The sequence below is a fragment of the Lynx rufus genome, unplaced genomic scaffold (genome assembly GCF_022079265.1).
Source record: "Lynx rufus isolate CCGP_SWC_20201006 ecotype Redwood Valley unplaced genomic scaffold, mLynRuf1.p SCAF_15, whole genome shotgun sequence".
NCBI classification, from domain to species: domain Eukaryota; kingdom Metazoa; phylum Chordata; class Mammalia; order Carnivora; family Felidae; genus Lynx; species Lynx rufus.
The window spans coordinates 61,379,350-61,405,602 of NW_025814829.1; the positions used below are offsets into that span (position 1 = coordinate 61,379,350).

General features: G+C 49.4%; 1 protein-coding gene across 3 annotated transcripts in view; it reads left to right on the top strand.

The window, feature by feature from the left end:
* Nucleotides 1-622: 622 nt before the first annotated feature.
* ACBD3 (acyl-CoA binding domain containing 3) overlaps nt 623-26,253 on the top strand; it is a 32,569-nt gene continuing 6,938 nt past the window's right edge. Inside the window, exons 1-6 of one of the 3 annotated variants that reach the window (XM_047077145.1) lie at nt 623-1,004; nt 16,918-17,059; nt 17,726-17,866; nt 20,892-21,050; nt 22,539-22,713; nt 25,202-25,388. In XM_047077145.1, the coding sequence (XP_046933101.1) occupies nt 719-1,004; nt 16,918-17,059; nt 17,726-17,866; nt 20,892-21,050; nt 22,539-22,713; nt 25,202-25,388 (1,090 nt within the window). In that variant the 5' untranslated portion in view covers nt 623-718. Of the gene's footprint in view, nt 1,005-5,228; nt 6,125-8,326; nt 8,563-16,917; nt 17,060-17,725; nt 17,867-20,891; nt 21,051-22,538; nt 22,714-25,201; nt 25,389-26,253 lie in introns of those variants that run through there. The other 2 variants (XM_047077146.1, XM_047077147.1) reach the window with 2 other exon arrangements.

Genomic DNA, 26,253 nt, shown 5'->3' on the forward strand with positions numbered 1-26,253 from the left:
AAAGGCATTGGCTCAGCATTTCCTTCGGTTTGCGTGGAGACCAAGGCAGAGTGGAGGGCGGTTGTGGGAAGCACACGACCCCGCGGACGGGAGGAGTCTCGGCCGGTAGGGCAGGACACGTGCCCGCAGTCACCCCAGCTCTCCCGTCGGCGACCCCAGTTCCTCTGGCCCCGCCTCCAGTGGCCCCGCCCCTCCGCGACCACAGCCCCGCGGGCCCCGCCCCTCCGTGACCCGCGCCCCCCTCCGACCGGAACCCCGAGGGCCCCGCTGGCCCCGCCCCTCCGTGACCCCCGCCCCACTGCGGCGTCAGCCCCCGCGGGCCCCACCCCCTCCACGACTCCGGCCCCGTAGGCATCTCCCCTCCGCGACCCCCACCCCCATCTCCGACCCGAGCCCCGCGGGCCTCGCTGGCTCCGCCGTTCCCCCGCGACCCCGCCCCGCGGGGCCCTGACCGCCGTGCTGAAGGAGCGGGGTGGGGGGGAGGCGGAGGACGACGCCCGCGGGCGGACGCGGGCCGGGGGGCGGGCCGGGGCTGGCCGGGGCGGGGCCAGCGGGCCTGGGGGTCGCGGAGGGGCGGGGCGCGGGCCTCAGCCCCTCTCGCGGAGCCGGAGAGCCTGCTCAGCGGCGGAAGTTCCGGCGTCGCCGAGGGTCGGAGGTCAGCAGGAAGTCGATACGTGGCCGCCGCCTGTCCCCCGCCGAGGAGGCGCAGCAGCCGGAGATGGCGGCGGTGCTGAACGCAGAGCGGCTCGAGGTCTCGGTCGACGGCCTCACGCTGAGCCCGGACCCGGAGGAGCGGCCCGGCGCGGAGGGCGCCCCGCTGCTGCCGCCGCCGCTGCCGCCGCCCTCTCCTCCCGGGGCGGGCCGGGGGCCGGGCGCCGCAGGGCAGCAGCCGGAGCCCGGGGAGGCGGCGGCCGGGGGCGCGGCGGAGGAGGCGCGGCGGCTGGAGCAGCGCTGGGGCTTCGGCCTGGAGGAGCTGTACGGCCTGGCGCTGCGCTTCTTCAAAGGTGAGCCGGCCCGGCCGCACCCCCGCCTCGGCCGCCCCGCGGAGTCCGCCCGGGGCCCGAGCGTGACGGGGCCAGTGCCCGCCTGGCCCGCCCGGGCCGCGGCGACCCGAGCAGGCTGCGTCCTTGGGGGGTCCCCGAAGTTTGTCTCCCCGCTCTGGGCCGCTGGGTCACACACCTCTGACGGGCCCGGAACCTGGGTTTTGCGGTCCTGGTCCTGCCTCCCCGAGGTTACCAGGACGTTTGACCTGATTCAGCTTCTCGGGTTTCCACGGGCCGGGGCGGAAGAATGAGCCCTTTTCTCTCCTAGAGGATCCCGTTCTGGGATGGTTTTTTGTTTGCGGTTGGTCTTGGTTTCGTTTTGTTTTGCTTTGCTTTTTTTTAACGGTCGTATTCCTTTTCTTGCTTCCTATGGTTTGGCACACCAGGTTCCCCTGATTTTTACCCCTTTTCTGGGGAGGAAGATATCTTCCCATCGGTTCCTTCCCTTCCCTTTGCAGTCATTACGGGGAACCGTCAACTCGAATAGGATTTGCACACCTGGCGGTTTTGATGTGGCCGCGAGGAGGAAGTATTAAGCTAATGCATCCCCTCCGGCTCGTCCACCTCTGAAAGGAAGGGGTGCCCTCAGTGTTCTAGTAACTTCTAGATGGTTAAAATTGTACTTGGAAGCAATGTACAAGAGTGAGTTCTCAGTTAAGGCCTACAAGTACCCTCTGTTTCTCGCACAATTCATTGTAAGACGTCTCTTGTCTTGGAGCAGGATTGTGGTGTGTGGGTTTTTTTTTTTTTTTCTTTCTCCTTTTTTGGGTGATTCACTGGTGGCGATACCAATCACATGATCTTTTCAGTGGGAAAGACTGATGAGACGCCTGTTAGTTTGATTCTTAGAGATATTTAGATCTTGTGGGGCGGATCCGCGGCCGAATGCAACTTTAAAAGTGGTTGCTAGGTTTCGGGTACATTCCAGAACAGCATATTTATGACACTTTTCCCAGAGGGAGTTCCTTTTGGAGGGCAGGACATACTTGAGTAGCTGAAGTTGTGTAGTTCGTGGTAGGGATATGTTCAGAAGTTACTTGTTTTCTCTCGGCATAACTTTGTGCAAACTAATGGAAGCGTTTTATAAGTTTTCTAGAACATTTGGTTATTCCACATTCATTCCTTTTTTTTTTTTTTTAAATTAAAAAGCTTACCCTTGAAATGTTCATTGTCCTTGCACATTGAGTTCAGCCCTCTGCGCACTGGCCAGCGTGGGGAATTGGTAATGGCTAATGGGTCTTAGGTCACTGGCTTGAATTTCGTGTTTCCTATGGTGGTGATAGATTACCACTTAGATAAAAATCTGGTGGCTCCTATACAACTCCTATAACTACATTTTACTTCAAACTTTTATTCTTGGAACTTAACTTTTCCAATGTTCAATAAGCTTCAAGTATATTGTAGCACAAAGGTATTTGAGAATAGGAAAGGACCAACTTTTAATCCTAGCTTTGGCCACATGACCAATAAAAAAAAAAGGTAACAATCTTCTGAGCCTGTCTTATTTGAAAATAATATTTTCTTTGTAAGATTAAAACACTGTATAACCTGCAGTAAATTTGGCATTGTTTTGGGGGTCGGGAAGCCCCGGATTCTATTTACCATGTAAATTCCTAGGCAGTTAACTTTTCCAGACTCAGTTTCTGTGTGTGTGTGTGTGTGTGTGTGTGTGTATGTGTATGTGTATGTATGTGTATACAGCTGGATTAGATGATGATATTTGACGTCTCCGACTTAAGATTTGGTCTAAAGCGAACATTCTTTTAACATTCTTGTTGAGTAGTAGGAGTCCTTGAGGAACCTGTAATTTGGGGGCCTAGTTACCAGTGACCTTGGAGAATAAAAGCTACATTGATAGGTATGGTTCATTTAGTTCCTAAGTTAAGCTCTCAAAGCGGCATTCAAATACTTAAAAGGAGAAATAACATGGCAGTTAAAGTTACCTTTCTGTGTAGATCACTTCGTGGTCAGCAATGATGAGGCTGTTAGGGTAGGAGACACCTGGTGGGGGGCGTCTAAAAGCAGTCAGAATTATGGGTGAGTCAACTGTTGCTGCCTTTGTTTTAACGTGTAATCCCAGCGCGGTGCTTGGCATTTTTGTCGGTTTGGCAAGGTTTTCTTTAAAAAAATTTTTTAAAGCTTTGTTCAATTTTGAGAGGGGGAGTGCGAGTGGGGAGGGGGCAGAGAGCGAGGGAGACAGAGGATCCAAAGCAGGCTGCATACTGACAGCAGAGAGCCTGATGCGGGGACTCAAACTCAGGAACCACGAGACCATGACCTGAGCCAAGGTCAGACACTGTAACCGACTGAGCCACCCAGGCGCCCTGCAACGTTTTCTAATAGATCGCTGTTTTGTGGTTTTGTACTAGAATCTCAACAAGAATTAGAAATGACATTCCATTTTATCTTCTGCTGTGGAATAAATAGGAACCTTGAGAGTGTGGATATCTGTTGAAAATAACTTGGATTGGGAGTCACAGACCCCATTTCTCATTCCACCCCTGTCACTGTGGTCACAAGCCGGTAACCGAACCCAGTATGTCAACTACCTACTGTCTTAATTTTATGCAGGTAAAAATAAAATCATAGATGAAAATACAGGTAAATGTAAGTTAGCATCTTCCCATCTAAACTTCAGACCTCGTTGGGGCACCCCGCTGGCTCGGTCGGTAGAGCCTGTGTTTCTTGATCTTGGGGTTGTGAGTTCGAGCCCTACACTGGGTGTCAAGATTATTTAAACAAATGAGTTTAAGACTAAATAAACAAACTTCAGACGGTGTTAAGTCCCTAGTACAGATAACGTTCTAAGTAGGTGGGTTAGGTCACCAATATAGATGAACAGTACATTCACTTTTGCTGTGAAGGGACTTAGGGTCCAAAAGAGGAGTTAAAGACCCTGTGGCAGTCACATCAGGTACCATTTTGAGAACCCTAGATATGTTATTTTGTTGCCACAGACCTTTGAGTATTTGGGGTATTGTTGGGGCTTCCTAGTTGAGAAACTTGATCCAGGCCACTGGGGCGTTAGAGGCAGGGCCGGCTCGCTCTCTGATTCCAGAGAGGTCTCCCCACTGCAGGAGGTGGAAAGCACACCCTGCTTCTTCTGAAGGTGTGCTGAGGAAAATATTCAGAGTTACTGCCCTGCTGCCTCATCGCTTTTTGGGAACTTTTTAAATATGTTTGCCTGGAAATATTAAGGGCTCATGGAAAGATGCATACGGTTTTTCTCCACGTGATCACTTTATGGAGTCTCTTTGGATATCTGGAGGAGTGAAGCGTAAGAGAGCCATCTGAATTCCTATGTAATATTGCTATCAGGTTCGAGATTTTGAATGTAATGGGGCAAAAATTGCCTCCAAAGGACTGAAGTAAATGTGCTTATCAAAATATTGACCTGCTAAATCCCATTGCTGCTAATACAGTATTAGATTTTTTGGGAGGCCTGCACTTAGCTAATGTAATGATCTTTTTAAACTCGTGTAAATTGAAAATGGATGTGTTAATTCATTAGGGATTGAAAAATGGTGATAGTCTAATGGTCTTTCTTTCACTGGAATGCTTTTCTTCATATGCTATTTGGTTTGGAGTAGAAATTCAAACAGGAAAGGAAGAATGCGTCCTTCCCTTTATTAGTTTTCAGAATAATGAGTTCTTTCTCTAGTGGCCTCAACAGGTGACACTTTTTTTTGATGTCATTATGTACTCATGCTTTTAAACGTATTTGATTTATTTTTTTTAAGCTCTTATCGATGCTCAATACTGTCTTTAGCAAGTGGGAGCCTTGTCAAATTCGCTCATAAGTTCCTTTGACATGACTAGTAGTTTTTCATAGCTTCCTTGCTATCTGGTATGATGAGATGTTCCAGGTTATTCGTATACATTTCCTGCCTTAGCAGGAATTAGCCATTTGTCCAAGGAGACGAGGTTCCAACCTGTTAATGGGAAACAGCCTTTGAGGAGCCATCATCTGGCTGATAGGAGTGGGTGCTCTTTGCTACTGGATTGGTCATTGTTTCTAGGCCTTTTCGGTAGACAGATCTAGAGATCTGGGGTGTGTGTGTGTGTGTGTGTGTGTGTACATGTGTGAGAGCGAGCGAGCGAGCATGACAGGAGTATTTTTGAGGGTATGGTATGTAAAACCTGTAGTCGAATTCGGAAGAACTTACTTGAGTCATAAGTCTTGGACTCAGTGTCTTTATGGAATTGTTGATGTGTTTCCACTAGCATTGCTGTTGATTAGACTTGGTCATACGCTCAGTTATGTTACGGGTCTCAGAGAGGCAGTCACGTGGACATGCTGAGATGGTTCCATTCATTTTGTCATCTTTAAGCACAGGCATTTCCCACCATTTGTATGAATGGCCCCATCAAGGTTTTACAGTGATGTGCAGCTGTCGTTCATTCTTCGGTAGCCTGTGTAATTAGTGTGTGCCTCCTGGACTTGAGTGGTCTAGCCCCAGATAATTTGAAATTGAATTATTACTATCCAACATCTATTAAATTTTGAATTTATATTTTCCTGCTTTCTTTATTGTCTTCACCTTTAGATACAAGGGTGTAATAGTGTAAGAGAACATACAGACCTACGAGACCGTCCTAAGAAAGGAACGATAGGCGCTGAGAATAGTAATACCTTTCACGCGTCTGATTTTCTTACTGGCTAGTTCATGTTACATTTGAGCTGAACTGAAATTTTCACGTGAAGACAGATTCAGGGATATGTGTACGTGTGTGTTTCATGTGAGTTACTTTGACATTCCCCCGGAGGCCTCCCCTTCATTTAATACATATTCAGGAAAGTACACAGCTCATAAGTGTGTGGTGATGAACTTCCACAAGGCACCCACTCTGGAAACCGCCCCCAAGAGGAGATAGTGTCTGCAGTAGCTCCCCTCACCGCTGGTTTCACCCCCCACGGTGGTCAGCTGGGGTCCGGAAGCTGGTGATCTTCCTGACACCGCGTCAGAAGGTCTTGGTAGCCTTGATGCCGCGTCCCAGCTCCTGCGTCGTTTACCCCACATCACCTCGTTCGTCACCTCATTCATCGCGTGTGTGTTTTATCATCTCCCGTCATCACAAGGGTGAGTACGGGCCAGTAAGGCCACGTCCACATCACTTTTATTACAGTGTATTGTTAGAATTGTTTTATTATTCTTGTTCTGTTACTGTGCCTAATTTGATAAATTTAGTTTTATCACGGATGTATATGTATAGGAAAAAGCATTCTATATATAGGGTTCGGTCCTCTCCATGGTTTCAGTCATCCACAGGGGTCTTGGATTGTGTACCCCACGTATAAGGGAGGGCTACTGTGCTTTTATCTGTTTGCTACATGGGAGCTACTGTGGCTTAATATTTACTAAGTTGAGCTCTGGAGTCAGCACCGTCTAGGGTGCTTTTTCTTATCCTGCCACTCAGTTTTGTAAACCCTGTGTCTTCCTTTATTCAGAGGTTTGTTGTGGGGCACCTGGGGAACTCAGTCGGTTAAGCATCCGACTTGGCTCAGGTCATGATCTCCTGGTTTGTGGGCTGGAGCCCCGCATCGGTCTCTGTGCTGGCAGCTCAGAGCCTGGAGCCTGCTTCGACTTCTGTGTCTCCCTCTGTCTCTGCCCCCCCCCCCCCCCCAGCACATTAATCTGATCTCGGGCTGGTTTGATGGAAATACAGTATCTAGGGTGAGGGAAGAGAGAGACATGCTGCTCTCTTCTGTGCAGATCCGACCATCCCTGGGTAATGTTTTTTGTTTGAGGCAGCATCCTTTAGGGTTAAAGACAAATCGAGTCTTTCAGAAGAGAGCCACTTGTCCAGGTGTGGGACATCGTTAGCATAATGGCCGCTGTCAGTGTGTGCTTTGTGGGCACTCCACCAGCACATTGGAACACGTTGTTTGTAACCCTCACAAGAATCCTATGGAGAAGTCATCTCCATTTTATAGGTGACAATACTGAGGCTCAGAAAGGTTAAATGATTTGTCCCTATTGTATACTTAACAGAGCTGGGATATAAAACGTAGATCTTTAGCAAGTGTAAGGGAATTAGCTACGGATGTTTAGCCTAGAGCGTAGAGAACTCTGGGCAAACATGATGGGTATTTTGTGGCTTTTTTGAGGTCTTATCTGTGAAATGTGTTTTCTTTAATGCCGAGAACTGGAAATAGACCCTGTGGATCGAAATTTGAGAGATCGAGACGCCTGGGTGGCTCAGTCAGTTAAGCTTCCTGCTTGATCTCAGCTCAGGTCATGATCTCAGATTTGTGAGATCGAGCCCCGTGTCAGGCTCTGCACTGACAGCACGGAGCCTGCTTGAGATTCTCTCTCTTTTCCTTTCTCTGCCGCCCCTGGTTGCACACACTTGCTCTCTCTCTCTCAAAATAAATAAATAAAACAAAAAAAGAAGTGCGAGAGATCGACTCAGTAAAGAACTAAAAACCACAGCCACGCGGAGATGGAATCGTGTGCCTGGGACAGGGAGTTCCCATCACCTGCACCTGCTCAGGCGTAAGGTAGCAGTTGCTAGGGGGGATATGCTTTGAGTCCCCTTTCTTAATCGTTGGTGAATCTGCTACAGGTTTTTTCTTTGCGGTGACCACGAGACTTAGTGAAATAGTTTCTAGTTCACGTTAGTTTAAGCTGTAACCTCCACCGCTTCTCCTCCTCTCACACTTCAGGTTTACTGCTGCTGCTGTTCACATCTTTATTATGTTGTGTATCCAGAGACACGTTGTTGTGGGCCATGTGGAAATGTACAGGGGGTCTGAGCTTTGGTTGCGAGATTCAGTCACTGATCGTTACTATCCTTTCCGGCTCATAGATTGTATGGTTTCATTTCACAGATAAAGGCCAGAAGGGACATTGAAATGGTTTGTTACATCACTCCACCTTTACCTCCAAAGAAAAGAGAAAAATAGGATTTCTGTGTATAAACCTATTCTTGCAGTCGATGTGTGAGACTAATAACCTTTTGTATAATTAATTTCAGGTGGAAGGGACTTAATTTTTCAGAGCTTTGGGCTTGGTAACTGACTCCAGTACTGTTACCAATTATGTTGTTGTGTTAGAACTGTTAAATACTTGTGCATTTTTTAATATGACACTATTATCAGATTATGTCGTCATATTAGAACTGTAAATACTTGTGAATTTTTTTTAAAGTTCATTTTGAGAAAGAGTGTGTGAGGTGAGCAAGCGCGGGGGAAGGGCAGAGAAAGAATCCCAGATAGGGTCTGCACTGATAGCATGGGGCTCGATCCCACAATCCGTGAGATCATGACCTGAGCTGAAGACAAGAGTCGGATCCCTAACCGACTGAGCCACCCAGGCGCCCCTTTATGAATTTAATAAGAACATAATCTAGAAGCCACTTCTATTTTTAATTGCTTGGGAAAATATGTTTTGTGTATTGTGTTAGTGTCCTATTACTGCTGAAACAAATTACCACAAATTCAGTGGCTTAAAACAACACCTATTTTACAGTGCCGGGGGTCAACAGTTCAAGATGAGTCCCTTCCCAGAATTTCAAGGTATAATTCCATTGTGTTCTAGCTTTCAGTATTCCAGCTCTAAAGATGTCTGTAGTCTTTCTTATTCCTGATCCTGTGTTGTGACCTGTTTCTCTTCCTACAAGTTTGAGAATTTTCTCTGTCTTTAGCATTTGAGAATTTCTGTTTATCTCCTTTCTGTTTATTTTTTGAATGATTATGTTCAATATTTGATAGTCATCCTAGTCTCAAGCTGCATCCTTCATTTCTGGGAAATTTCCTTATATTATTTCGTGATAATTTCCACCCTTTTTTCCTCTGATTTCACTCTATGATAATGTTAATACTAAGTTACTGGAACTTCTGGGGCACCTGGGTGGCTCAGTCAGTTGAGCATCCGACTTTGGCTGAGGTCATGATCTCATGGTTTGTGGGTTCGGGCCTCATGTCAGGCTCTGTGCTGACAGCTCAGAGGCTGGAGCCTGCTTCCGATTCTGTATCTTCCTCTCTCTCTCTGCCCCTCCCCTGCTTGTGCTGTCTCTCTCTCAAAAATAAACGTTAAAAAAAAAAAGATATTGGATCTTCTGAATTGAACTTCTAATTCTCTTATCTTTTCCATCTCTGTCTTTTAGGAGATATTCTCAACTCCATTTTCTAGCCAATGAAATATTTAAAAATACTTTTTTAATGTTTGTTTTAGAGGGGGGGGGCAGAGAGAGGAGACATAGAATCCGAAGTAGACTCCAGGTTGTGAGCTGTGAGTACAGAGCCAGGCCAGGCTTGAAGTCATCAACTGTGAAATCATGACCTGAGACAAAGTCGGATGCCCAACTGACTGAGCCACCCAGGCGCCCCGGAAGATTTTTTTTTTTTTAATTTGTTTTTACATTTTCCATTTCTAAGAGTTTTTATTCCCTAAATTGTCTTTCTTTCTTGTCCCTCGTTTTGCTTAATGGACACATTAGCTTCTGTCTCTGAGGATATTAAGTGTAAGTTGAAGTAATATTGAAAGTTGAAGGATATTAAGTGTAAGCCTGGGTGGCTCGGTCGGTTAAGCGTCCGACTTTGGCTCAGGTCACGATCTCGCAGTCTGTGAGTTCGAGCCCCATGTCGGGCTCTGTGCCGACAGCTTGGAGCCTGGAGCCTGTTTCGGATTCAGTGTCTCCCTCTCTCTCTGCCCCTCCCCTGCTCATGCTCTGTCACCCTCTGTCTCTCAATGTAAATAAATGTTAAAAAAAAAAAGAAAGTTTAGGTGTGGGGGTGTGGGTGTTCCCGTGTTGGAAGCATTCTCAAATATCTGGTGATCGTCAAGTATTCATTCCTGTTGGAGTGTAAGGGACCGAACAGTTACTGTAGCCTTGAGTAGCAGCCTTAATTGTAGGGTGATGAAGCAGAGATTTCATAGGGGAATCCTCAAACCATCAGTACCTTTCGAATTAGTAATTGTAGGTTGTTTTTTTTTTTTTAATTTTTTTAACATTTATTTATTTTTGAGACAGAGAGAGAGAGCATGAACAGGGGAGGGTCAGAGAAAGAGGGAGACACAGAATCTGAAACAGGCTCCAGGCTCTGAGCTGTCAGCACAGAGCCCGATGCGGGGCTCGAACCCACGGACCGCGAGATCGTGATCTGAGCCAAAGTCGGACGCTTAACCGACTGAGCCACCCAGGCACCCCAGCAATTGTAGGTTTTATCTTTGGGGCCAGTTTTTCCCGCAGATACTCCTGGCTGCTTCCTGGGTTGTAGGAACTTAGTTGTCAGCATTCAGGAAGTAGGCCGGAGAAGGGAGGGTGGGGGGAAGTTGTTGACCGTTGATGAGGGTTGATGAGGGCAACTCGTTGCTCGGTTTTTAGTCCTGCATTTCACTCCCAGCCTGGTGCTCCCCCATCTGGAGCACGTGTGATTCGGGTTCTCCAGTAAACGTCAGCCCTCTGCTGAAGTAGGGGCCGGGTAGCCACCTGCCTGCTTGGGGTTGTCGAACACAGTGGGAGGGAGGGGTGCCTCCTTCTTAGTACCCCTAAGAAGCATTACTTTTTCCATCTAGACTCCAGCTTCTTATGAACCTGGAGCCTCAGGAACCCGGGTTCCTGAAACTTCCCAGCGTTCTCTAAATTGCCTCCCTTATTTGTTTGTGTGGAGGTTTTTCATCGAGGATCAGAGCTAATGGTGTGTGTTTAATCCATCATGGTTAGCTGGAAGTTTGTAAATACGTTCTCTATCCTTTAAATTATACTGGCATTTTTTTTTTTTTTTTTTGAATACCTGGAAGTCATTTGGCTTCTGAGTTTACTTCTTCCTCTAGTCAGGAGTCGGCAAACTTTCCCTATAAAAGGGCCAGATAGGGGGCGCCCGGGTGGCTCAGTCGGTTAAGCGTCTGACTTTGGCTCAGGTTATGATCTCGCGGTTTGTGGGCTGTGCTGACAGCTCAGAGTCTGGAGCCTGCCTCGGATTCTGTGTCTCCTTCTCTGTCTGCCCCTCCCCTGCTCACATTCTGTCTATTTCTGTCAATAAATAAACATAAAAAAAAAAACAAAGGGCTAGATAGTATTTTAGTCTCTAATGGCTACATATGGTCTGTGTTCATTTATAGTCTTTGTTTTTGTTTTTCCATTTTTGCTTTTTTGTTGTTGTTTTACAGCCCTTGAAAACCGTAAAAGCCAGGGGCACCTGGCCGGCTCATTCGGTAGAGATGTGACTCTTGATCTCAGGGTCATGAGTTGAAGCCCCACGTTGGGCATAGCGCTTACTTTAAACAAGAAAACTTTACAAAAGCCATTCTTAGCTCCCAGGTCTTATAAAGACAGCAGTGGGCATGATCGATCCAGTTTGCCACTCCCTGCTTTAGTCTGTCCCCTTTAGGTAAAACTAATTTGTAACCTTTTATCGGTCTTCGGTTTTATAGAAAATGAACTTCTTAAAATCGTTGTTGCTGGACAGATGCCAACAGGTGATCCCTTTCAGTCCAGTCAGTTAAGAATGACTAGCTTTGCGGGGCACCTGTGTGGCTCAGTCATTTAGGCATCCAACTTCGGCTCAGGTCACGATCTCCTGGTTTGTGAGTTAGAGCCCCGCGTCGGGCTCTGTGCCTGCTTCGGATTCTGTGTCTCCCCCTCTCTGTGCCCCTCCCATGCTCATGCTCTGTCTCGCTCTGTCTCTCAATAATAAATAAACGTTAAAAAAAAAAAAAAGAATGACTAGCTTTGCAGTCACGCTTCCCTTCGGTGATGGTAGCCGTCTGCTTGTTGCTGTGTCTTTATGTGGTTGTCCCTGAAAAATAGCCCTGCCGTTTCTTTCTAAGCGTACTTCACGTTTGTTTTTTGGTTGCCGTAGAAAACAGAGTATAACTTGGTAATAATTAACCGTGTGACTGCAGGAACCTAGGGTGATGCCAGTCTGTATTCCTTTCCGGCAGCACTGAACTAGAACTTCCCTTTAGGAATGTGGTCCTGGTGAGAGATTTTTGAGTTTCATCAAGGCTTTTTCTGTGTAGTTAATGGCAGTTACAACTTCCCTATTAAGCGTATTTAATGCCTGTGGAACCGTAAGTAATTGAGAAGAAAATTATTCTCATCTGATTTGGAAAACCGAACAAAACACATCCTGCGTTGAGAACACGAGCACCGTGTGGGCTGTGTGTAGCGAGGGCGGGATTTGCACATCCTCCTGGGTTGTGTCTCTTCTTCCGGGGAGGATAATGGATCTGTTAATAACCTTGTCCCAAAGGCTGAAAGATGAGTTGTCTTGACTTTTTACAAATGTTTGTTAAAAAAAAAAAAAGTGTATATGTATTTGATATGAAAGTACGTTATGCATATTGAAGAAAATTTGGGAATATAAAAAATGACTAAAGAAAACTCTGTAAGCCGATCTTTCAGAAAGATGACGTTTCGATGCGTTTCCTTTTCTTTGTCTCGTCATGCTTGTTTTTGGTTCAGACACATTTGGTCCCCAGCTTGGATGATGCCGATTAATGTGAAGATCCCATAGTAGAATTTAACGAAAGATGATAGAACAGTTCTTGAACAAGTGTGCACATGATTCTGTGGAAATGCCAGTACAGTTGATAAGAACGAATGTACCGTTTTGCTAATTCTCACAGAAATTGACCTGTGAAGTTAGTTTTTTCTTTAGTCGGGCATGGGTTAGGTGGTACCCATGAACCAAGCGTGGTGCTGAGTGCTCGGGTTCATGGTGGTGAACAGATTAATTTGACGCTGGGCCAGAGCTAACACTGAAAATGTATTCTTCTTTCTTTATTTTTTTGTGTGTGAGATTTTATTTATTTATTTTTTTACATTTTATTTATTTTTGAGAGAGAGAGAGAGAGACAGAGTGCAAGCGGGGAAGGGGCAGAGAGAGAGAGAATCCGAAGCAGACTCCAGGCTCCGAGGTGTCCGCACAGAGCCCGACGTGGGTCTTGAACCCATGAACCGTGAGATCATGACCCGAGCCGAAGTCGGACGCTTAACCGACTGAGCCCCCCAGGAACCCCTGTGATTTTATTTTTAAGTAATCTCTACACCCAGCCTGGGGCTCAAACTCACAGACCAGACGTCACGAGTCCCATGCTACTCCAGCTGAGCCAGGCAGTAAAAAGGGCAGATGTTAAAACGGCATTCAGAAATCCGGAAACTCACCCTGCCTGTGGATGAGTCACTTTTTAGGGCGGGAGGTTAGGCTGACAACTTGCTAATTAATTGTCACAGTTTCGTTGTTTGCCTACCCTCTCCCTTCTTCCCCTGCTCCTAGTTTGCAGGGCGAGGTCTTTGAAATAAAGGAGTAAATTCATTACCTGGTAAGAAATGGACCCTCCCTCCACTGAAATAACCGTAGTAGTCATAGGCTAGAAAAATTGTGTTGATATCTACTAGACTGTTGGTGTCAAATGCTCTCCCTGCAGCAAGTAGGAATGTGTGTGTGTGTGTGTGTGTGTGTGTGTGTGTGTGTGTGTAGGTTTGAAAATTGCTATATTACATGACTAATCGGGAAAGTGTTTGGTCTTCTAGTGGATAAAGTTTCCATCTGATTTTATCTTTATTTACATTTATTTAGGTCAGAGCAACTACTTCCATACAATTCAGGCTTTTTTTTTTCCCCTAAAGGAGAAAGCGACAAACCCCAGGAATCCTGACTGAACAAAGCAAGGACTTGTACCTCCTGTGCTCCACCCCTGCTGTTTCTTAGGCTCACTTCACCTTGAGTCACCAGCACGTAATTTCTTTTTATAAGGCTCAAAATGGTATCCTTAGAAGTAGTTCTTTTTGGCTTTAAAAAACAAAACATGGGGCACCTGGGTGGCTCAGTCGGTTGAGCGTCCAACTTCGGCTCAGGTCACGATCTCGAAGTCCGTGAGTTCGAGCCCCTTGTCGGCCTCTGTGCTGACAGCTCAGAGCCTGGAGCCTGCTTCGGATTCTGTGTCTCCTTCTCTCTCTGCCCCTCCCCCACTAGTGCTGTATCTCTCTCTCTCTCTCTCTCTCTCTCTCTCAAAAACAAACATTTTAAAAAAATATTAAAAAAAACAAAAACACCTTCTTTTTTTAGGTTTATTTTTATTTATTTTGAGAGCGAGCGAGAGAGAGAGCACATACGCAAGTGGCGGAGGAGCAGAGAGAGAGAGAGAGAGTGAGAGAGAGAGAGAGAGAGAGAGAGAATATGAGAGAATTCCAAGCAGGCTCTGCACCGTCAGCACAGAGCCTGACCAGGGCTTGAACCAATGAATCGTGAGATCATGACTTGAGCCAAAACCAAGAGTCGGATGCCTAACCGACTGAGACCCCTGGGCACCCTGAAATAGCATTCTAAGAGATTTTGAAGTGGGAATTGCCTCTTGGTAAATAAATAACTCTGCTAATCCTGTCCAAAAAGCTTTAGAGGAAGTTCCTCCTTGGTGCTAATTGTCTAGTGATACTGTTTGCTCAGTAGCAAAGACAGATGGCAGGTCCACAGGTTGCTTGAGTTGTTTCGATTTGTATTAAATGAATAAGATCAGTGTCCCAGTGTCTTTTCTTAATATTTTTTTCCAAATACCGCATGAGTTTGTTCTTGCTGGAAAAAAATGCAGGTACATAGAAGTATATAAAAGTTCTCTGGGGCTCTTGGGTGGCTCAGTCGATTAAGCGTCTGACTTCGGCTCAGGTCAGGATCTCACGGTTCGTGAGTTCGGGCCCTGTGTCGGGCTCTGTGCTGACAGCTCAGAGCCTGGAGCCTGCTTCGGATTCTGTGTCTCCCTCTCTCTGCCCCTCCCCAGCTCATGTTCGTTCTCTCTCTCTCTCTCTCTCTCTCTCTCTCTCTCTCAAAAATAAATAAACGTTAAAAAAAATTAAAAAAAAAAAAAAGGAAACTCCTCTTAACAGTTCAGCTTACTCTTCCGCACATTTTCCTCTGAAAGATTACAATGACAAGTAAGGCTTAAATTCTCTGTGAGACTCCTTCGGTTTCCTTTGGTGTGATGTGACTCCTGGATTTTTTAATTTGCATTTACGTTCATGTAAACGTACCTGTAGAATATGTATGTGGGTGTGTTTACATGCTGTATTGTGTCAACCCTAAGATCCTTTTTTTTTCCTGTTTTTTAAAAGTTTATTTTTGAGAGAGCGCGCGAGTACGTGCACGTGGGAGGAGCAGACCGAGAAAGAGAAGGAGACAGAATTCCAAGCGGGCTTTGCGCTATCAGCACGGAGCCCGATGGGCTCGAGCTCAACTCTGAAACCATGACCGCAGCCAAAATCCGGAGTCGTGTACGCTCAACGGAGCCACCCAGGCGCCCCGTTTTTAAAAGCTTTAAGACTCCCTAATATCTTACATGCTATTAAGAAAGAAAACCTGCTTATTTGTAACTTGAAAATGTCAGCTGGTAAAAAACCCAAGTCTGATTTTAGAGATGTTCAAGTGTGTGGCTGGGGGAGTGCTTAGGATTGATGAAGCGTGTGGTGTGCTCTGACTGTGTATCATCTTCTGCCGCTTGCGTTTTTCACTTACTACTTCCTATAAGTCACATATGCCACAATCCAAGTATGTTACGTTATTTAGCTGTTTCTTTCTCAAAGAACTTTTAGATTGTTTAGGACGGCAAGCACACAGTGGCAGCGAATATCCCTGCACGTGCCTCTGTCCCTATTCGGGACAGTATGAAGGGGAGAGAACGAGAATTGGAAGGACTGGATGGCAGGGTGTGCACCTTTATGATTTTGGAATCTATCGCTAACTTGTCTTCCAAGAAAACTTCTAACATAACTGTTACCTTCCAAGGTAACCGTGTATACTTAACAGCGTCGTCCGGGAGCGTGGGTGCCTCTTTGTCCCGGTCTTACCAGCTCTTGATGTTACCTGACTTTCTTTGACCGTATCACGGCACAAGTTTTGGTTATGGTTTGGTATGGTTTTGATTGCCATTTTCGTGACTAGTTGATTAAATATGTTGGGATGCTTATTGGCCGCTTCTTTTTTTTTTTTTTTCTTGCTGAGTTTCCTGTTCATAAGCTTTAACCCACATTCTTTTCTCATCAGTGATTGTATTTTGGTGACGACTGTGTACTAGGATAAAATTTGTAGGCAATACATACTACTTTTTTTAATTAAAAAAATTTTTCTTTTTTTAAAGAGAGAGGGAAAGAGGAAGAGTGCGCAGGATGAGGGGGAGAAGCAGAGAATCCCAAAGAGGCTTCGCGGGGTGGAGCCCGATGAAGGGCTGGAACCCGTGAACCATGAGATCGTGACTTGAGCCGAAACCAAGAGTTGGACGCTTAACCGATTGAGCCACCTGGGCTCCCCGAGTGTCCAACTCTTGATTTCGGCTCAGGGGGTGATCCTGGGTTGTGGGATCAAGCCCCGCATTGGGCTCGACACTGAGTATGGAGCCTGCTTGGAATTCATTCATTCTCTCTCTCTTTCTCCCTCCCTCCCCCTCCCTCCCCCTCCCTCCCTCTCCCTCTCCCTCCCTCCCTCTCTCTCTCTCTCTCTCTCTCTCTCTTTCTCTCTCTCTCTGTCTCTCCCTCTCCTCCACCACCCCTGCCCCTCTCCCCTGCTCCCATGCTCTCTCTCTGAAATGAAGTTAAATAACTATAAAAATGATTGTTGCACAAGTTTTAATATGTGTAGAAGATGTCAGGTGGTACAGTTTGTATGTGTGTGCCTGTTAGCTTGACAGATTGGTTTCTTCTGTGGAAGTTTTAACATAGATATTGGTGTTTGGCTTCATTAAAAACAAACAACTCCGCATAAAGGGTTTCTGCCGTAGACTCTATTAAAATTCAGTATATGAAATATACTCACCGTAAGATCTGTATCTATCGCAGGTAGTTTGTGACTACCTTAGAGAGCGAAACGGCGTCGTCGGATACCAAAAATCTTTTTTTTTTTTGCCAATTCTGATTGTTTTTGTGTTTCTTTTTCTTGCAGAAAAAGATGGCAAAGCCTTTCATCCCACTTACGAAGAAAAACTGAAGCTTGTGGCACTGCATAAGCAGGTTCTTATGGGTCCATATAATCCAGACACTTGTCCTGAGGTTGGATTCTTTGATGTGTTGGGGAATGACAGGAGGTAACGATGTTTTGTTGTATAACGGATTTAGCGACAGTAATGTTGAGTCGAGTGGAGAGCCAGTTGGTTAAGATGTAAACAGCGGGCTCCTTAGCTTAGAGTCAGACTGAAACAGACATTGCTGCTCGCAGCATCTGGAATCTTCACGTGTGTGTGTGTTTGGCGTGGAGATGTGTTTGCATAGAGATGTGTTTGCATAGATAATGTGGAAGAAGTTTACTCCTCTGATTATGAACATAAGACAAGTGCAGCTAAAGTTGATCCTCCCCAAATAACACGAAAAGCAGCCACATAAAGTATACAGTAAGCCGTGTCCTTGTGGGACGCACACAGAGTTGTGGCAGAAAAAGAATGCACCGTGGAGCGCGTTCAGTTACGACTAAAATGCGGTGACAGGAGGAGAGGGACTCTTTGATACCCCTTTGCTAGTGTGGAAAGGACCCGCAGGGCGTTCAGTCCGCCCTTACGGCTGTGAGTTTGGGCCGCGCGTGGCCTAGCTCGTTCAGTCAACCCCACTTGCTCGTTGAAACTGAGGACTTGAGCCTTTGCCTTATGCTGGGGTCCCTCTCCGATTTAGTTCTGATTGAGAATTGCTCGCGCGTAGGCTTATGTGAAGGCACGTTCCGCTCTGTGGCGAGGAGGTGACCTGTCCCGCTTTCCCTCCAGGAGAGAGTGGGCGGCCCTGGGAAATACCTCTAAAGAAGACGCCATGGTAGAGTTTGTCGAGCTCCTGAACAGGTGTTGCCATCTCTTCTCCACGTACGTCGCGTCCCACAAAATCGAGAAGGAGGAGCAAGAAAAGAAAAGGTGAGGTTCGAGGGCACGGCGCGTGTCCTCCCGGTGCGGCCCGGCCCGACGCTGCTGCGTGTGGGGTCTGTCCTCCATCGGGTGCCCACTCCTTAGGGCGGTCGTCCAGCCCCGCTGGTGGGAGTGGCCGATTGTCCTGGGAGTTTGGGGGCTGGGCTGCCACTCTCGCCTGGCTGTCCCTTCCGCAGACACCTCCTCCCCGTCGTGGCGGCGTTCCTCCTCCTGGTCACGCTGAGGTTTTGAGCGAGCTCCCCGTAACCTGGGCCACCGTCCCCACCCTGCGCCCCTGGTCCGACTCACCCTTTGCTGCCTTTTCCCTCGAGCTTCTAGAACAGTGTGCTCCGTAGCACGGCTGTCACCCGTGCTACTCGGTCGGCCTTATGGAGACATTCGTGTTGGCTCTGGCTCCCAGATGGCCTGTTAGGTATTTGCAGAGGTTGGAGGGGGAGTTGCTGAATACGCTGTTTAGGTTTATGGGGTTTTCTGTCGTGGTTGTGAGTCCAGCAGCATTGCGGTGAACGCGTTTATCTACAGGGTGTACTTCCGATGACTTTGATTATCTAAAATTTCTGGGTAATGAAAGTGACACCATAAAACCAGTTTTTCCTCAGATTGTATTTACTTTGGAAACAGTTGGTTCTCTGGTGTTCTACCTTAACCTGAATTGGAAACAACAGAAAACAGCCTGATAGGAAGAAGACAGAAACCGTGAAAAATAGGCACAAACACTAGAGAAGGATAGCTGTCAGGGCCACTTAACGTGAAGGTGAACTTCTCCGTCACAGCACAAGGACGTAGACAGCCCTTGTGTCTGTGGTTGTAACCACCGGCTCATCAAGGGACAGCCCTAGGTGCAGTCCGTTCCTGTGTAAGATGATAGGAAATAGTTTCGGACGTTTTCAGAAGGCACTTACCCAAAAGAAGATTGTTTTTATCTAAAGGACAAGTTTTGATTTTTTAAAAAACGTTCGTTCATTTGCGTATTTATTTATTTACTTGTTTACTTATTTAGATATTTATTTTTAAATGTTTGTTTATTTTTGAGAGAGCACGCGCAAGCCAGGGAGGGACAGAGAGAAAGGGGGACAGAGGATCCCAAGCGGGTTCTGTGCCGACAGCAGCAAGCCCGATGTGGGGCGCCAGCTCACAAACTGTGAGATCATGACCTGAGCTGAAGTCAGATGCTCAACCGACTGAGCCACTCAGGCGCCCCACGTGTTTGTTTATTCTTAAGAGAGCGTGTGCAAGCGGGGGAGGGGCAGAGAGACAGGGAGACACAGAATCCGAAGCAGGCTCCGGGCTCCGGGCTGTTGGCACAGGGCCCAAGGTGGGGCTCGAACTCTTGAACTTCAAGATGATGACCTGAGCCGAAGTTGGAAGTTTAACCAACTGAGCCACCTAGGCGCCCTGTATTTTTCTTTTTAAAACTGTAGTTCTGTCATGAGATCAAGTTCATCTAGCACTCCTTGAAAGCATTTAAGACTAGAGTTCCTCAGTCCAGAAGTCTCGCTCTGGCCTTGGAACATCTTACCCCCTGCCAGCTGTGACAGGTTACAAGTAGGTCATGTTATCGCTGTATTTTGAGCCTTGGCTGTGGCTCGGATGTGTTGTTAATCAATTATAGGAGTTTTGGGAGAAAAGCAGGGTGACCCAAGCAGTTGTCATGGTAAGACCAAGAAGTGTGGTGTCTTCTCAGATCCTCAGAGGTCTTCTGTGTCCCGTCCTCAGCCACCCTGCCGTCCACACCGCGCGTAGCCAGAGAGGCACCAGGGGAGGGCGAGAGCTGGATGGGGTGGCGCCTGCATTTCCTGCTGTTCTTTTTCTCTTTTATGTTCAAAGCTTTGTAACTTATGTTTTTAAATGTTAATTTTTGAGAGAGAGAGAGACACACACACGCAGAGCATGAAGGAGGGAGGGGCAGAGAGAGGGAGGAGACACAGAATCCGAAGCAGGCTCCAGGCTCTGAGCTGTCAGCACAGAGCCCATCGCGGGGCTCGAACTCACGGACCGTGAGATCGTGACCTGAGTTGAAGTCAGACACTTAACCAACTGAGCCACCCAGGCGCCCCTTATTTTAATTTTAAGTAGGCTCCACCGCAACGTGGGCCTTGAACTCACAACCCTGAGATTAAGAGTTTCATTGGGGCACCTGGGTGGCTCAGTCGGTTAAGCGGCCGACTTCAGCTCAGGTCACGATCTCGCGGTCCGTGGGTTCGAGCCCCGCGTCGGGCTCTGGGCTGATGGCTCAGAGCCTGGAGCCTGCTTCCGATTCTGTGTCTCCCTCTCTCTCTGCCCCTCCCCCGTTCATGCTCTGTCTCTCTCTGTCTCAAAAATAAATTTTAAAAAAAAAAAGTTAAAAAAAATAAAAAAAAAGAGTTTCATGCTCTACCGACTAAGCCAGTGGGCGTCTGAAAGCTTTGACGTTTTTTAAACTCAGAAGTAACCTACAGATCTGTGCCCTATAAATGTTTTTCATTAGCAACATGTAAAGCACAGGCCAGAGCCCTGTCCCCGCTTTGCTGTCAGTGCCGTCTTCTCTCCGCAGATGGTAACGGACCCAGGAAGGCGTCCTTTGTATTTGCCTGCTCTTCGCATTACACGAGCAGAGTAAACATCAGTACGTGGCGTTCGGCCACGACTCGTAGTTTTGTGGCTCCGTGGCACTGGAGGGGCAATGTTCACTTCTGTACTGGTGTCGAGAGCACCGTGCCGGGCTGGGAGGGCGCCGGGCTGGGAAACCTTCGGGCTGTGGGCGTATGGTAGTGACTGCAGTGGTGTCTTCCCGACGGACACCTCTCTGTAATGCCCGGTGGCCGATGTCCCTGCCGTGGTCCTGTGTGCGGTGACGTGGGCTCCGGAGGGGAGATGGCTCCTGGCGGAGTGCGCACGCTTTGCAGTGTGAGAAGACCACCGCGTCCTCTCGGGGCTGAGTCCGTGGTCACTGGGAAAGACGGCCTCGGTCATTTTGAAGCGGGAGCCCTCGTGCGGCGCTCACGGTGTCTGTCCTTCCTGTCCTCCCCTGTAGGAAGGAGGAGGAGGAGCGAAGGCGGCGGGAAGAAGAGGAGCGAGAGCGAGTGCAGAAGGAGGAGGAGAAGCGCAGGAGAGAGGAAGAGGAGCGGCTTCGGCGGGAGGAGGAAGAGCGGCGGCGGCTGGAGGAGGAGCGGCTGCGGCTGGAACAGCAGAAGTGAGCCACCTGTGCCCGCCGTCCGCTCGCTCTGTCTCCGGGTCCCCGTGACCTTGTCTTGCTTCCCCGCTTGTGCGTCTGCTTTGCCCTCTCTGGGTGTTCGTGCATCCGCCAGACCAGCCAGAGTCCGAGAGGCCCAGAGACACGGGCCCGGGACAGAGAATCCGGGCGGTGCAGCCCGTGGCAGGTGCCGTTCTGAGTACGGGGTTTGGGACCCGAAACCGTTTCCTGTTCGGGGCGGTGAGCGCAGCCGTCTCCCAGGGGACCAGCTCTTGCAGAGGGAGCTCTGGGTACAGGCAGGAAGGGCTTAACACTGCAGACGTCGGGGAAGGTCTGCAGAGAACGTGAGGGTCCTCTGATGTCTCGTTATTTCTCGGTAGTTCCTCGGAAAGGCGTCAGGCTAGTCCCCGACCCACCCCGGGCCTCGTTTCGCTTTGGAGAGAGACTAGGAGTACACCCCTCTGGGGGCGGCCAGGCCCAGTGTCATTGTGACATTCTGCTTTATCTGTCATTGGCCTGTTGAGGTCTTTGTGGAGTTGGTCACATAACTGAGTTAAGCACGTGGAGCCTGTCTGGAAGAACACGACAGACATTTATAGTAACAGGTGGGCCCGGAGACCGTTTTCCGTGTTCTTCTTTAAGGCGGGCTTAAAATGTTTTTTTTTTAATGTTTGTTTATTTTTGAGAGAAAGAGTGCGAGCGGGGGAGGGGCAGAGAGAGAGGGAGACACAGAATCCGAAGTGGCGCTGACAGCTCAGAGCCTGACACAGGGCTCGAACCCACGAACCGTGGGATCACGGCCTGAGCCGAAGTTGGCCACTTAACCGACTGAGCTATGCAGGCGCCCTGAGGCAGGCTTTAAATTAGATGCAAGAGACCCTCAGGTTTTCACTGGCTTTCTTTCCACGTCCCAGGGCCCCTCGCGTCCTCTTCTAGTCACTCTTCTGCCCCTCGCTGCTCCTCCTCTATTCAGGTCGAGAAGCCGCGGCCCACGGTTCAGTGTCTCCCCTCTGGCCTAGAGGCCAGTCCCCCTCTGACAGCGGCCGGGTCTGAGAGGCCTGCCGGGACTTGAACCCCGGCCGCGACCGCTCCGTTGGCGTGATCTCGGGCACGTCCCCGGACGCCGCGCCCCGCCTCTGGGCCTCGCCCCCGCCGGGGTGCTGAGCGCCGGGCGGCCTCGCGCGGGAACGCTCGGGCCGAGGGGTCCGTCGTAGCGGCGGCGCCGGGTCCGGTGGCGCGTAGTACCCTCCGCGTCCGTGCCGGCTCTTCCTCGGAGAGCCTCCCGACGGACCCGAGGCCGAGCGTGTTTCCCGAGACCTTTCCTCTGGGCCCGGGACCCGGGCCGACGGGTCCGCGTCGGCCGCCCGGAGCCTCCGAGGGGCGACGGCCGGTCGGGACGGAGAGCGGGGACGCGCGGCCCGGCGCGGCGGCCGTGGTGCGACCGGGTGCGACCGGGTGCGACCGGCGGGCGTTCTCCGCGTTTTGCAGGCAGCAGATCATGGCGGCGCTGAACTCGCAGACGGCCGCGCAGTTCCGGCAGTACGCGGCGCAGCAGTACCCGGGCAGCTCGGAGCAGCAGCAGCTCCTGGTGCGCCAGCTGCAGGAGCAGCACTACCAGCAGTACATGCAGCAGCTGTACCAGGCGCAGCTGGCCCAGCAGCAGGTGCGCCCCCCGGCCGGTGGGGGGGGGGGGGAGGGGCGGGGGCGGTGTCTCCCAGGGCGGCCCTGGCAGGCGGGGGTCACGGGCGGACCACCGCCCGCGGGAGGACCGTCCCCGGAGGCCGTCGGCTGATCCGGCAGAGCCGGGCTGGCCGCGTCGACGGCAGCGGCAGGTGCCGTGGCCGCCGGTGCTCCTCCGGCTCCCTGCCCCACGCAGGAGGGGAGAGGCGCGGCAGTGGGGGGGGGGGGGGGAGGGTGGTCACATGACACTCGGATCCTGTCCCGGCTCTGCCCTTGTCTTGTTGCCTATCAGACGCGTCACCTGCCGTCTGAGTTTCCCGCCCTTTCCCCTGGTCCACATGAAGGTGACGAAAGTCCCGGTGCCTGTCCTGTTACCCTCACAGAGTGAGCTGCCACGTGAAAGTGTCCGGTGCTTCCGGCGGAGGGCCGGTCTGACATTCGCGTTGCCCATCGGGCCGAGGCGTGACTGCCTCTGGAGTTAGCCTGGCCGGCTTTACTCATGGAGTTTTCGCTCCTAAAGCACCCATTGCCGATCTAAAAGTCTGAGCGAGGAGAACGTGGGGTGCGGTGGTGGCTCTGCGTTCCTCGTCGTCTTGCCAACCTCTTTAAGTTCTTTGAAAATTCACTCCTCGCTTCAAGTACCTCTTCCCTGGGGTCTTCAGCGTTACCGAGAGGGAAAAGGCAGATTTTTGTCGTTCGTGAAAGGATGAAAATGACGTTCACCTAGCGTATTCAAGACAATAAGTGGGAATTCCAAGGGGTTTCTCTGCTGTCCTCGAAAGCCCGTGTCTTATTTTAGCCTGCCACCCCCGTCCCTGCTTCTGTGACGGGCCTCGAGGTGGTTTTTCAGCAGGGTGGCTCACACGCCCCATCCTGTTTAGAGGTTGCTGTCGTTTAAATAAGAGAACAGAATCTTGCAGTCAAGAATCTTGCAAATCAAGATACCTGCAAACCAAGAATCTTGGAAGGAGAACCAGAAAGAACTGGAATCCGTAATTTGGATTACAGTGATCGGCCATATTGGATGTCGTTGGGAATGGAGAAGGAAAGGGGTTGGGGAAGGATCAGAGGAAACCTCAGCCCTCATAAAGTGTTAATTTTCTTTATAAATACCGAGCAAAGTGACAGAATGCTAAGACTTGTTCGTGTGGAGGTGTAGTTACGTGGGTGATTGTTCTATACCTTCCGGTGCTTTTAAAACTTCCCAAAGTACAGATGAGAGATGATATAAAGAAAGAGGTATGATCTGTTCTACGTGACAGAATCCGTTGGTGGACAGCGGGATCCCCAAGGGGGTTCACTCTGCTGGAGGAATTCAAGCGTGGCCTCCTGGGCAGCGACCGTGTGAGCCGGGCTTGCTGATCACCAACAGAAATGCTTTCTTTTGCTTGCCTGTCATTCACTGAATGTTCTGGGTTTGCCCACTTGGGTTGGTTGCATGCTCTTTTTCTGGATGCTGGTACTCTTTCTGGAGACTGATGGGGAAAGACTGAGAATCCGGGCCTCGGAAGAAGGTATTTTGAAGTCTTCCGTGTATCACTCGCCTGCGTTAGCACCGGAGAAAGTGTCGCTGTTCGTTGAAGTAGTCGGTTTGCAGGTGACACGTTAAATGTAACTACAGATATGCTAAACTGCGTCACTGTCCTGAACCGTGAGATTACCGACGCTTTTTCCTCCGTGCTTTATTTTCTGCTTTCATAAACATACGCTCACTTATGACCTCTTGTTTTAGTTTAAAGTTACTTAAATGCCCGAGGGCTCACCAACAGTAAAACAGATGAATTTTGTAATTTCACAATGAAATGTCCTAGCAGCGCAAATTACAATTACTTACCACTCTGTGGATGAACCTTACAGAAATAACGTTTGGTAAAAGACGCCAGACACGAAAAAGAGCATTTATTATACATTCCAAGTGGATAATGTTGACACACAGGCAAAGCACATCTGCAGTGTTCTAGGTGAGGCTGGTCGTAGCGCTTACAGCGGAAGGGAGCTTTTACCAATGATAGTTTCTGCCTTTGTGAGTTTTCCTTCGTGATCATTTATTTCTACCCCGTGTAATTTTCCTGATTCAGATTGTAGGTTTCTGAATCTGATCGAGATCTTCTTCTGTCCGTTTTAAGAACAAACGTTACTGTGTTCAGTGTTTACCTTCGGTTGTATTTGGGGTTGATTATTTCTCTCTATTTTAATTTTTCCTGGTCGGTTTTTCTAGTGATCCTCAGGTCACGCAAACGTGACCTTCCGTTGCAGGTTTTGTCCGTGATAATTTGGATCGTTTTTAGCTTTTACTCCAATGTCACATCTGTAATGTTCATCACAGATGGGATACAGTGGATGAAGTCTATTAGTAATTTCTTGGAGCGGAGTGCTTTGGTAGGACCCAGACATGGGCCAGAGTCTGCCCCAGGGCTCACGTGTTGTATGCTGGCCCGGTCAGCGGATATTCACTCTTTCTCCACTCGCAGGCGGCGCTCCAGAAGCAGCAGGAGGTAGCGGTTGGGGGAGCCGCTTTGCCTACACCGGCAAAGGTGAACGCAGCTGTGCCGAGTGATAGGACGTCGGTTAACGGACAGGCCAAAGCCCACACGGACAGCTCCGAGAAAGACCTCGAACCAGAAGCTGCAGAAGAAGCCGTGGAGAATGGACCAAAAGGTATGGTTTGGCCTCTGTGTTGATCTGTCCAGAGGTCGTAATTGAGTTCACGGAAGGCACGTCGGGAGTCCGGCTAACTAGCTTCGGAGAGCAGTTACCTATTTGTGAGAGTTGGATGCTTTTTTTACCCTTTACGTCAGAATCTGATGCTTCTGGTGACCGTTAGGACAGCATGGAAGGAAGGGCAGGTCGGATGTCTTTTGGACACTTGGGGTTGTGTGTTGGTTATCTGCTGCTGTGTAACAAATAGGACCCAAATTTCGCAGCTCACGGGTAACCAGTGGTCGTCGTCTCACACGGCGGGTGAGGGATTATGGGGGGTTCGGGAATGGAGGCGCGGCTCAGCCGAGCGGTGGTCGTCCTGGTCCCGTGGGTCAGGATGCTGCCAGGGGCAGAGGTTCTACCCAGGGTGGTTCCTTCTCCCGACCGGCAAGTCGGGGCTGGCTCTTGGCGGGAGACCTCAGTTCCTTGCCCCGTGAAGCCTCTCCTCCAGGGAACACGTTGGTCCAAGAGATCAACGCAGAGGTGGCACGTCTCTTACATTCTGACTTTGGAAATCACGTGTCCGTGCTTCTGCTGTATTCTCTTGGTCCCACATACCGGCCCCGGGACATGGTGGCTGGCGACCTCCCAAGTGCGTGAGTCCCCAGAGGTGAGGCTCACGGGGTGGGGTGTGTCTCGGAGGCTGCCTGTCACGCGTTCCCTGTGGTTTTGAAACTGGAGTACCGCGGTCGTAGGTGGAGAGTGTGTGATGAGGGGACTGTGACCTAGTCAGCAGAGGCTTCCTGGGGAAGAGACGACTGAGCCGCGAGAGCCGAAGCCAGAGTAGGAGCTAACTGAGGAAGGAAGGGAGAGCGTGTCAGGG